At 45.7% G+C, this 13,504-nt stretch overlaps 1 protein-coding gene across 1 annotated transcript in view; it reads right to left on the minus strand.

Annotated features, from left to right (window-relative positions):
* The window catches only part of LOC146009592 (uncharacterized), a 78,847-nt gene that overhangs the window by 33,903 nt on the left and 31,440 nt on the right, over positions 1-13,504 (minus strand). The window contains exons 6-12 of the mRNA XM_083150040.1: positions 11,933-12,121; positions 10,022-10,406; positions 7,407-8,632; positions 2,354-2,926; positions 1,608-2,017; positions 809-1,457; positions 461-631 (exon numbers count right to left, since the gene is read on the minus strand). Of these exons, the coding sequence (XP_083006166.1) occupies positions 461-631; positions 809-1,457; positions 1,608-2,017; positions 2,354-2,926; positions 7,407-8,632; positions 10,022-10,406; positions 11,933-12,121 (3,603 nt within the window). The remainder of the gene's footprint in view (positions 1-460; positions 632-808; positions 1,458-1,607; positions 2,018-2,353; positions 2,927-7,406; positions 8,633-10,021; positions 10,407-11,932; positions 12,122-13,504) is intronic.

Genomic DNA, 13,504 nt, shown 5'->3' on the forward strand with positions numbered 1-13,504 from the left:
ATCCTCTCTTTGAGGCAGTAGCCAGGGTTGATCTATCAGGAGCCCCTGAAGATCGGCAAACCAAGGCCGACGAGGCCAATTTGGAGCTATGAAAATCACTGTTGCCTTCTCGCGCTTGATCCGTTTGAGTACTAACTGAATCAAGGGTAACGGAGGGAACACATAGATTAGATGGTAATTCCACTCTGCGGTCAGAGCATCCGTCGCCACTGCCTCCGGATCTCGTGACCTGGAACAATACTGAGCCACCTTGCAATTCCGTTTGGATGCCATCATGTCTATCTGAGGTAACCCCCCAACGATTGACAATCTGGCCAAACACCTCCGGATGCAGTGCCCACTCCCCTGGGTGCACATCCTGGCGACTTAAGTAGTCCGCTTCCCAATTGTCCACCCCTGGAATGAACACCGCCGAGAAGGCCAGAGAATTCCTCTCCGCCCATTGAAGGATCGGGCGTACCTCCTGCATAGCTGCCCGACTGCGCGTTCCACCCTGTCTGTTGATATATGCCACAGCCGTGGCATTGTCCGACTGAATTCGGATCGGCTTCCCTCTGATGAACAGGTCCGCCTTGAGAAGAGCCAGACGGATAGCCCGAATCTCCAGAATATTTATCGGCAGCCTTGATTCCTGCGGAGACCAACGGCCCTGAAAGTGACGTCCCATCACAACCGCCCCCCAGCCCCTCAGGCTGGCATCCGTCGTGATGATAGTCCACTCCCAGACTCCGAACCGACGCCCCTCCAACAGATTGGCCGTGTGAAGCCACCAGTGAAGGGACAGCCGACTGCAGGGTGAAAGAATTACCGTCCTGTGCATGTGGACATGCGAACCCGACCACTGTCTCAACAGATCGAGTTGAAAAGTCCTGGAGTGGAAACGGCCGAAAGGCAGAGCCTCGAAGGAGGCGACCATCTTGCCAAGCAACCGAATGCAAAGGTGCACCGACACCCTCCGAGGACGAAGCACCTGCTTCACCAAGTCCTGAATCGAGGCAATTTTCTCCAAGGGAAGGAAGACCCGCTGTACTTCTGTGTCCAGAATCAGTCCAAGAAACAAAATCCTTTGGGAAGGTACCATCTGGGATTTGCCATAGTTTAGAATCCAGCCATGCCGAATCAAGGTCTGACAAGTCACGTGAAGAGCCTGTTCCAGCTGACTCCTGGATCCGGCTTTTATCAACAAATCGTCCAGATACGGAACAATCTTGACTCCTAGTGTGTGGAGAAAGGCAACCATGACTGCCATTACCTTGGTGAAAAGGCGAGGCGCCGATGACAGGCCAAAGGGCAGAGCCCGAAATTGAAAATGTTGGTCCTTGATTGCGAACCGAAGGAACCTCTGGTGTAAGTCGTAAATGGGAATATGTAGATAGGCATCCTTGACGTCCAAGGATGCCAAATATTCCCCCGGTTCCAGACCTGCCACCACCGAGCGAAGCGACTCCATTTTGAATCTGTGGTACATAATGTACTCGTTCAGCTTCTTTAAATTTAAGATCGGCCTTACCGACCCGTCTGGTTTTGGAACCAGGAAAAGAGGAGAATAAAACCCCTCTTTGCGTTGATCGGTTGGGACATGCATTACCACGCCTGCTGATAACAACCGCTGAACTGCTTGGAGTAGTAACTGAGAGTCTTTTTCCGCATGCGGAAGACCCATCGTAAAAAACTGTTGAGGAGGAGGACCGGCAAACTCTAGTTTGTATCCCCGAGACACGACTGAGAGAAACCACTTGTCCTTGCAGGATTCTTCCCAGGCCTGCCGGAAATCCAGAAGCCGCGCTCCTACTCTGGGATCCCCCAGGTAGGAGGGAAGGGCGTCATGCCGCGGGCTTTTCTGGCTGCTTGGCGTCTGCACGCCGGGAGCCAGGGTTAGCGGCGGAGGTGGCGGCGCCAAAGCCTCTACCTCTACCACGGCCCGAGGTAAAGGAACCTCTGGACTTACCTCTAAATTTCGGGGCCCCTCGAAAGGAGCGAAAAGCCGGACCCTGGTAAGGTTTTTTCGGAGGAGGCGCTGAGGAAGGGAGGAAGGTAGATTTACCCCCTGTCGCCTGAGCAATTAATCTATCCAGCTCTGGCCAAAAAGAACATCCCCCGTAAAGGGAAGAGCTTCCACTGCTTTTTTTATATCCGCCTCCGCCTGCCAAGACTTAAGCCACAAAGACCGTCTGTCTGTAATAGACAGAGCCGAGATCCTTGCCACCAGTGAAGCCGAATCCCTGGCCGCCTCTCCAATATATGCCGCGGATTCCCGCATTTGATCAGCCAACTGAGCTAACTCCTCAGGAGGCCTCTGCTCCTCCAAGCCCCTGGACAAATCCTCTGCCCATTTCTCCATGGCCCTGCTGACCCAGGAGATAACAAAAATAGGACGCAAAGAGACCCCAGCCGTAGAAAAGATGTGCTTAAGCCCCGCCTCCAAACGCCTATCTGGCGCCTCCTTCAGGGCCACCGCTCCCGGAATGGGAAGCGCTGCCTTCTTTGAAAGCTTAGAGACGGAAGCGTCCGCTAACGGCGGGTTCTCCCATTTCGCCCTGGCTTCCGGGGCAAAAGGGTAAGACGCCTTAAAGCGCCTGGATAACTGAAATTTTTTCTCAGGCACTTTCCAAATGTCCAACAGAGGCTTCTCCAACTCTATGGACTCAGGAAAAGTTACCGCAGCTTTAACAGGACGGCCAAAAATAGAAACCGGAGCAGGAGGTTCTTGCTCAGCAACATTAAGAGTCACCTTAATAGCCTGAATCAAGGCCTCTAAACCTTGAGCCTCATCCTGAACACCCTGCTCTTCATCCACAGGTGCAAAGGTATCATCCAACACCTGACACTCCCCCTCCTCTAGAGGGTTAACTTCCTCCTCATCAGAGGTATCAATCCTCAAAACCAAAGGAGCACCCCTTTTTTTAGGTGGAGGGGGGGCGCTGGACTGTGTAGGCATAACGGTGGATTGTACCAGCGAATCCACTGACCTAATCAACTCTCTGGCCCATGAAGGCTCAGCAGAAGACATAGTAGACAGATGAGAATGTAAAATCTCCCTGTCCCTACGAGACGCTGCCAGCTCAGAAGCTAAGGTAGCTAACACACTTGTAACCCCTTCAGCATTAAGGAGAGCAGCTTGCTGTTGAACAGCCCCTCCTTTATAGCAATCCTTACACAGTGACACACCTTTCACATGTTGTGTAAATTGCTGATTACACTGAGTGCAGGTGAACAGCTTCTGAGAAGCCTTAGAGCCAGAAGCTTTTGTAGCCATAATGCAATCCAATACAAACACTTCCTTCACTCAGCACACTCTAACACAGCCACACAGATAGCAGTGTAAACCCAGCAGTGTAAAAGAAGGAAATACAATAGGGGGAGAGGAGCTCACCTTCCCCGAATTAGCCCACCTGAATACTCCAAGCGGGGACTCCTAAAAAGAAGAACCCCTTCACTCACCCAGCGCAGTGACACAGTCTGTCCAGTCTGGGATGAAAAACGCTTTGCTGTCCTGAAACAGAAGGGCTCTGAAGAGGCACAACAAACAGAGGAAGGCAGCGTGGGCTTTAGGAAGGCAGCGTTTGCCGCACTGAGGATTTTTAACCTGGAGGAGACGCCCATGACACGCCTCCTCCTTCCTCCGTCCCAGCGTGCGCTGAGGACAGCGGCGCTGAGACACAGTCTGCCCCTCAGCTGGACCAGCGCGTGACTCTGATCCAGCAGTCACCCGGCGCCCAGCGCCCCAGTCCTGATCTCTCCGGCGGGTGACTAGCCAACGGAGCAGTAACACAAGCCGCGAGCGGCTGTGGCTGCTTCCCCACACCTAGAGTGCAGGCGGCTGAGGTCAGCAGCGTGCACCGCACGCAGTGCCGCTCTGACCTCCCAGAGAGCTTTATACACACTGCAGGCAGCCAGTCTAACACTCAGGCTGCCTGCACACTTCTATATAAAACAAAAAACGGACAACCAGAGACCCCTGCGGGAGCCTCTTGCCCAGGGATCCTACTCCTCCGGGCACTAAACTAAGACTGGAGTCTGAGGGGGGGATAGAGGGGGAGGAGCCACACCACACTTCAAGTTCTTAAAGTGCCAACTCCTCCATAACACCACACTATCCCCAGCGTAGTACTTCAGTGTCCCCAGAGGATGAAGGAGAAAATAAAAGTTGCATTACAGTTCGAAATTGCCTGTGTTTTTACTAATAAATATGTTAGAGGGCTTGTAAGGGTAGGTACATACAGATGTGTACTGTAAGTTATACTTGTAATTTGAGGTGAGGGGTAATGATTGATGTGTGAATGTGTGTGTTTTTGAGTAAAATAACACATAGTGAAAATGCATGAATGTTTAATGTTGTTCGATTAAAACATCACACATAACATCAGGGTAGGTATACATGTTACACATTTTGGACAAAGTAATTACGGACATAATTTAGTACATATACAGAAACACCAACATAACTTGATTTAAAAGTAACAGCAATATGGGGACACATAGATAGTGATTAAAATGCCACATTAGAACATAACAAATATACATGTAATGTGGGTTCAAATGTAGTTTTATTAGGTCTTTATTAAGGTAGACAATTGAGTTAATAGAAAACAATAATTGAATAACAAATAGATTAATTAATCAATTGTCAGATTAGTAGTTGAGAGGCAAGATTTGCAGGTCCATATATGTGAAGGGTATGCCAGCGTGCACGGACGTACGCTCACTCTCACGAGCGGTGACATAAGCTGAGTTTTCCATTGAAAACAATAGGGACCCGTCCGTGCAAGCTGGCGTACGCTCAGATATCCGCAAGAAGTCGTTGGGAAGACGGACGAAAGACGTCCGTAAACGGCGCCGTACGCTCAGTTGTACGCCTGTTGTCGGAGTGCAAGGGCTGGGCCGTCCGCGTACGTTGCCGTACGCTCATTTGTACGCCACTCCCCTTCTACGGTATTTCTGCCCGTACGTAAGCGGCTGATTTGTGGGTGGACTTAACCCTAACGGCCGCGTACGGCTAGCGTGCGGTAATGGCGAACGTACGCACGTTTGGCCGCTCCGATCAGAATAACCTCCATTGTCTCTGTTGCAATCCTGTAGCGCAGAGAGTGAAAACGGCTGATTTGACCTAGAAGGGTCACACTGAACCACTTTTTGTGGAAGAGTTCAATGTTAATGCGCACCTCTTAATAGAGAAAGAGAAAGGGATCTGGGGTGTTCAGACTGACCTTTATTCTGCTGTCTGGCATCTGTCCTATGGACATAGAATGGCAGATGAGAGATAGGTGTCACCCAGACAGAAAGACATAGGTAACAGTCTTCTGCTGTTCTGAGAACAGATGCCGGCACTAGTCCTGATGCTTCAGCATTTGCAGGGCATGTGTGTGAGAGAGGCTGTTGAGTAGAAGGATTTGAGGATTTAAACAATGAAGAATTCAACATTTGCAACATTTCTCTAGTAGCCTTCTCATACTGCTTGGATACATTATATATGGATCCACAGTAAAGATATTAATTATCTAGACAGTATTGCCGACAAAGATCAGATTTCAATATGCAGAACAGATGGCAGAAAAGCAGGCAAGTAAATAATTTGATATGTAATTCTTATTACAGGTATACATTATCGTCATTATAAGAGCATTTCACATTGTTTTGCATACTGTATCCGCCGCTATCTTTAACCAGATTTGTAAATTGCCGGCAAGAGAGTTTTTCTTGTATTTTGATCATTTATGCCTAGGTTAAACAGAAAAAAATCAATTCTACACATAGAAATAGTTGGAAACAGGTCAAGTTTCCAAAGCGCAGAGTAAGAATGTGCCTGCGACTGTTTTATATTTTCTATGCAAGATTTTTGAATACCGGCAGACAGGTTTTCCTGTTTAACTGAATCTGTGGCAGGGAGTGGTAACAACAGAAAAACTCTAGACAGCGCTACAGTGACTGATGCCGCTGTGTACTCACGGACCGGCTCTGTAAGCGGCTCTGTCCTGGCGGCAGGTAAGCAGTGTGCTGGAGAAAGCAGTGTTGGTCCGTAGGTCTCCTCTCCGGTGAGCGTGCGGACCGGAAGTGACGCGCGTTTCGATCTGGGAGCTTGGTCACACTGGGATTGGTGTGTCTGTCCTGAGCTGAGCGGCTTTCTTATGCGGTATGTATTAATTGAATAATTGTTTGATTGCTTTAATTGAATTACAAGATTTATTTTCTTTAGTGCCGCTGCAGACAGATCTGCACTGTAGTAGGCGTACAGCAGTGGGGGATCATTGATATTTTACAATATTGTCTCTCATCTGCCATTCTATGTCCATAGTACAGATGCCAGACAGCAGAATAAAGGTCAGTCTGAACACCCCAGGTCCCTTTCTCTATTAAGGTGTGCATTAACATTGAACTCCTCCACAAACAGTGGTTCAGTGTGACCCTTCTAGGTCAAATCAGCCGCTTTGACTCTCTGCGCTGCAGGATTGCAACAGAGACAATCTGAGCAGTACTTTTTTGACAAATAGAAGCAAACACTACTTTATAGCTTTACCCTAGTGCATATAGGACGGAAGGATCTAACTCTCATCCAGTATCTGATGTTTATACAGGATACTAGAAAGCAGAATGGACCTAGCATGAGAGAAAATGCACCACTATTCTTTTCTTTCAATGAGATTGTTTTCAACAGCACTTCAATAAGAGGCTTACTTTGCAACATTGTCTGAGTTGATTTGACTAACATGCTATAAACATTCTCTAGAGTTAAAATTGTAACGACACAAGCCCTAGACTCCCAATTAATGTCAATAGAATTGCGAATTAACATTAACTTGTCAGCATAAATATTTTATACAAAAAGGGAGTCAGACTGGGAGTGTTTTTGGATGAAAGCAGTGGGGACCCTGAATATTTGTATAGGGTATCACTAGATTCTTTATAATTTCGCAAACTGGAAACAAAAAAAAGATCAAAACAAATTTATTTGCGATATGATCATTTAATTCAGTACAAACTGGGAAAATATCTTATCATTTGTATTGTATTGTATTGACAAAGAATTGTCTTTCATTGTAGAGTCTCAATTCAGGAGACAACGAAAGCACATTTTTATTTTAAGGCATATCAAATAAAAGTTAATTTTTACATATACATTAATTAACAATAAATAGTGCCCCAAAAAATACTTAATCAGTCTCTACTTGCATCTCTCTTGCAAGGCCCCCACATCCCCTCTGACAATGTGGTGTTCTTAGTGTACAGTGATGCTGACATCTAAATAAATAAATTCCAGTCTTATATTGATGACATCCATTCCAACTATGTATGTGGATGGTAATGTAACTAGAACAAGTTATATACTGCATAATCACCATCTGTTTCATGTCCATTATTTCCTGATGTTTGAAAAGAGAAGACTTCCGTGTACAGGTTTTGACACATTATGAACTAGAAAGCTGTTTCTGACCCGTGTGATGTGTCTGATGTCTATCAAGTTGTGATTTATGAGAATAACATTTTCCACACTCAGAACATGAAAATGGCCTCTCACCTGTGTGAGACCTTTGGTGTGAAACAAGTTGTGGTCTTCGAATAAAACTTTTCCCACACTCAGAACATGGAAATGGCCTCTCCCCTGTGTGAATTTTCTGATGTTTGACAAGATCTGATTTAGCTGTAAAACACTTACCACACTCCGAGCATGGAAATGGCCTCTCACCTGTGTGACTTCTCTGATGTATAACAAGATGTGACTTCTGTGTAAAACATGTCCCACATTCAGAGCATGAAAATGGTCTCTCACCTGTGTGACGTCTCTGATGTGTTACAAAATCTGATTTGCATATAAAAGATTGCCCACATTCAGAGCAAGGAAATAGTTTTTTAACTGTGTGACTTCTCTGATGTCTATAGAGATGTGATTTGCGTGTAAAACATTTCCCACACTCAGAACATGAAAATGGTTTATCACCTGTGTGACTTAGCTGATGTGTAATAAGCTCTGGTTTCCACGTAAAATATTTCCCACACTCAGAACATGAAAATGGCTTCTCCCCAGTGTGAGATCTCTGATGGTTAACAAGATTTGATTTCTGTCTAAAACGTTTTCCACACTCTGAGCATGGAAATGGTTTCTCACCTGAGTGATATCGCTGATGTATAAGAAGACATGATTTCTGTGAAAAACATTTCCCACACTCTGAGCATGGAAATGGTTTCTCACCTGTGTGACTTCTCTGATGTCTAACAAGATGTGATTTCCGTGTAAAACTTTTCCCACACTCTGAGCATGGAAATGGCCTCTCACCTGTGTGACATCTCTGATGTCTAACAAGTTCGGATTTGCACGTAAAACATTTCCCACACTCAGAACATGAATAACATTTCTCTCCTGGCTTGGTTGGTTTATCATTAATGAGTTTGGTGTTCGGTTGAACATCTATAGAGCAGGTATATACATTAGCTGTAATAGGTGTAACAATAATTGAGTTATCAGGGGAACACTGGGCATGATTACAGGGATTACATGAGATATCTGCACAGTGAGGTACTGGGTGTATAATTGGGGTGTTGGGGTTTTGTCCTGGAGAACCTTGTGTGATATCGTCTAATTTACCACCTGGAGATAAGATAGGTGTCGCTGAGATATTCCTCCTGTTACATCCATCTGCTGGGAATATAATAAATATGTCAATAGTAACATTTCCTGTGAAGTCCCCAAATGACCAACAAATGGCTAAATTCAGCTGCAGGTAAAAACGTTCTCATCTCCCAAACCCAGCGACTACAGCTAGATACACACTGTCCCACAGGAGATGTTCCCGCTCTGGACTCAGAACATGAACCCAATATCCTCTTGTGCAGCAGTGTGACGCTGCTATAGATTTCTCACATATTATTAATAGTACATCTTATTATATATATTCTCCATCAGGACTCAAGGAGCTTTACAGGCATAAAAAGCACATAGTATATAACATTGAGTAATACACAAGTAAAAAACAAAGAATGCCTGACGCGCATTGAGATTTTAAGTGATAACTTCCATGAGTCGCATATTCCACCCACCATAGGCACCAGATGAATAATTTCCCCCCAAAAGACACTATACAGAATGGATGGTTTCAGCCTCCTTTATGTTAGGTAGGGTCCCTGCATAACCAACAGGTCCTTGTATGTTTAGTCTCATCCATGGGTGTATCAGGTGACGCAGCCATGTTATGTGCACTATGAAGGATACACTGTGTGAGATAAGCCATGCAAGGGTTCAAGTAATATGAGGGATAACACACCGTGACATGATGTGTGGGGCAGAGCAGGAGTAGAATAGGGGCTGATGGATGAGATACACCAGAAAGTGCTGGGGGAGACTGGTCAGATCTCTAGGCTGGTAACACACAGTAACATGATGTGAGGGGAGAGCAGGAGTATAATAGGGGCTGATGGATGTAATACACCAGAAGTGCTGGAGGAGACTGGTCAGATCTCTGGGCTGGTAACACACAATGACAGGATGAGAGGAGAGCAGGAGTATAGTAGGGTCTGGTAGCTCCTGATGACATATGCCAGATGTGTGTGGGGGAGGAGACTGGTCACACAGAGGGGTATTCAATGCTCTGACAGCGAGCAGTCCCGACAGCTTGCCATCAGAGTATTCTGCCATGAAAACAGAGGGACTCGCCTCAAAATGCAGCGCACTCACTGCATTTCCAACAATCCTCGCTGTTAAAGGGGATCTCAAGGATTTCTCCCTAACATTGAATATGGTGGGAGAGGGGTATCGCAGCAATAGAAAATCCCCTTGCCGTGGTAATGAATACAGCTTACAGTGACATTATATGAGGAGGAGAGTCCATTACACTGCTGATGATCTCAAAATTGTAACAAACACAGGTGCATTGTGTCAATCAATTAACATTTCTGCACTGTGGAAGGAAATCCACAGAAAACTGGAAGAACATACAAACTACACACACATAACACTGGTTATTATTGAACTGAATACTCTGTCATCATGGTGCATGGAGAGACTATTCTGTAATAATTGTTTATTACTCACCTGTACTGATATTTGTAGGAGTTTCTTCCTCCTTACACTGCTGATTACTCCTCACATAGGTCTCTTCTCCCCCCTCTGTATCTTCTGCCTTCATATCAGTCTCATCCGTCTCTTCTTCTCCCTTCATATCAGTCACATCCGTCTCTTCTTCTCCCTCTGTACCTTCTGCCTTCATGTTTGTCACATCCGTCTCTTCTTCTCCTTTCATATCAGTCACATCCGTCTCTTCTTCTCCTTTCATATAAGTCACACACGTCTCTTCTTCTCCCTCTGCACCTTCTGCCTTCATATTTGTCACATCCGTCTCTTCTCTCTTCATATCAGTCACATAAGTCTCTTCTCCCCCCTCTGTATCTTCTGCCTTCATATTATAAAGGTGCACACCCTAAATAATCACAATATCACAAAATTTGTAATCATCATAGAAACATAGAATTTGACGGCAGATAAGAACCATTTGGCCCATCTAGTCTGCCCCTTTTTTATCCTTCAGGTAATCTCAACCCTTTTTGATCCTTATTTCTTTGTAAGGATATTTATATGCCTATCCCAAGCATGTTTAAATTGTTCTACTGTCTTAGCCTCTACCACCTCTGATGGGAGGCTATTCCACTTATCCACTACCCTTTCTGTGAAGTCATTTTTTCTAACATTTCCCCTGAACCTACCTCCCTCCAGTTTCAGTGCATGTCCTCGTGTTCTATTCCTTCTTTTCCTTTGAAGAAAATTTCCCTCCTGTACTATGTTAAAACCCTTGATATATTTGAAGATTTCTATCATGTCCCCCCTTTCCCTTCTCTGCTCCAAACTATACATGTTAAGATCTTTTAGTCTATCCAGGTAAGTTTTGTGATGTAGGCCATGCACCATTTTAGTTGCCCTTCTTTGTACACTCTCTTATGTACTTATATCCTTCTGAAGATATGGTCTCCAGAACTGGACACAGTATTCCAGATGAGGTCGTACCAATGACCTATACAGTGGCATTATTATGTCTTTTTTTCTGCTACTGATTCCTCTCCCTATGCAACCAAGCATCTGACTAGCCTTCCTCATTGCTTTGCTACATTGCTTTCCTGCCTTTAAGTCTCTTGAAATAGTGACTCCTAGATCCCTTTCCTCCTCAGCAGTTTCCATTATAGTACCCTTGATACCATCTGCTGTCAGGCTGTGTGTGGTATAGCTATTGATAATGTGATGTGAAGGTAACTAAATGAAATTAGTGTCAGTAGTTCAAGATCATATAGTGACAGTTGGTGCAATATTTCCCCCTAGGCTAGAGATGGGTATACCTGGACAGGAGCCTAAAACCAGGCAAAAAAACTCGGCGACGCAGCGGCAGTACAGACTGTGCGCTGCCGAGATGGAGCAGCAACTAGTCCACTCTACTGAAGGAGCGGGCGGACTTGGAGGTGGGGCCCGGGGCATCAAGCAGGGAAGCTTGTTATACACAAGGGCCTCATGCATTGCACTGAACTGCGTCAGGTCCTTGTACACTACAGTATTGTAACACACACACACACAGCATAGATTCTATATTCAATTAAATGACATTCCTGGGGGTAATGGACGGTCACACTGCTGAGACACAGCCGGGCATGCATATAGATTCATATGCATGCCCAGCCATCCATTACCCCCAAGAATGTAATTTTTACCACATTTGGGGTAAATTTACCCTTGTTCCCTAACCACTGCTGTATAACGTACAATTCCCAGCGGTCACATGCCCCGGTGTTACTGTATAACATCCCATTCACAGCAGTCACCTCTCCGGTCACATCCACCAGTGTTACTGTATAATGTTCCATTCCCAGCAGTCACCTCCCACTGTGTTACTGTAGAACGCCACATTCCCAGCGGTCACATCCCCCCAGTGTTACTGTATAATGACTCATTCCCAGCAGTCACCTCTCCAGTCAGCAGCTGAATGATCTTGTTGGTAAGTTCCAGGATCTTCTGGTCATTGTGCCTCTCATGTATCAGTGAAGGTGGAGGCATCGTGATGGGGCTCTGGGTCCTGCTCAGTCCTCCTGATACACAGGGATGGCTGCTTGTTGTCTCGCACTCACCAGATATCTTCTTTACTACTGTGTAACCCTGTGTATTGGGGGAAATAACAAATATCACTGTGACGCTATCAGACCCCCTCACCTCCCCGGTCACATCACTGTAATATTACTATAGATATTAGTGATATCACTGTGGAGCCCCCAGACCCCAAACCTCCCCAGTCACGTCCCTGTATTATTACTATAGATATAAGTGATGTCGCTGTCACTTCTCCGGTCACATCCCTCTATTATTACTATAGATTATAAAGGACATCACTGGCACTTCCCCAGTCACATCCCTATATTACCATCGATTTTAATGATGTCACTCATCTCCCAGATCACGCCCCTGTATTATTACTCTAGATATAGGTGATGTCGCCTCCCCTGTCACGGCTCTGTATTATTACTATAGATAAGTGATGTCAGTCACTGTGACGCTCCCAGATGCCCTCAAGGTCACATCCTTGTAATATTACTATAGATATAAGTTATGTCACTGTCAACTCCCTGGTCATTTCCCTGTATTATTACTATAGATATAAGTTATGTCACTGTCACCTCCCCAGTCATGTCCCTGTACTATTACTATACTATAGATATAACTGGTGTTACTGTCACCTCCCCAGTCAGCAGAAAGATGATCTCCAGGGTGAGACTTAGTATCCTCTCAGACATGTGACTCCCGTCCTTCTCCATCCTCAGGGAATCAGTGACATCTCATCCTCATGTGACGTCTAGTAAACTCTCTGGATACTCACAGCTCAGTGGTCTAGGAATAAGTATAATAATTATACTACACAGAACAGAGCACACATGTAACATAGATATAAAGCACTGAGCCCTCCTCTATCCCCCATGTCACACAGCACTGGTCACATATAAGACACCCCAGTGACTGTCACACAATGCTGTATTGCTAATGGGTTACACCGCACAACTCATGGCCAGGACACCAAAGGCTACTCCTCCTGTAGAACAATGAAAAAGTAAATAAGCGCTTATAACAGAGTAGTTTTCAATGGACCTACTAATCCAGCTGCTAACTTAATGGGATCACCAATCCCGAAAAAGCAAAGACAAAAGAGAGAATGAAAAGAAAGCGCTCGGATTTTATGTAAAAATTATAGCCAGTCTTTGTACGTTAAAAATAACATTTATAGAATACTAAAACAAACATAAATAAACAGTGTATCGTATACAATTTAATGTTCAATATAATACAGATGGCGCCCCTGCCATCCTTGGCCGGGGCTCGCCAGACCCTCCCCGCTGGCGAGCGCCGGCGGCAGGGGCTTCACTGAACTGAGACGCGTGTGCGTCTCACACACACGCGCAACCCAGTCTCTCTGCGGGGACGCTGCGTGTCCCTGCCCGTCTCCACTTCAGGGAGACCTGCAGGATTAGGGGGTCGGTCGGGGCGGCGAGG

Source organism: Crinia signifera, chromosome 6 (genome assembly GCF_055691185.1).
Source record: "Crinia signifera chromosome 6, ASM5569118v1, whole genome shotgun sequence".
Classification (NCBI taxonomy): Eukaryota; Metazoa; Chordata; class Amphibia; order Anura; family Myobatrachidae; genus Crinia; species Crinia signifera.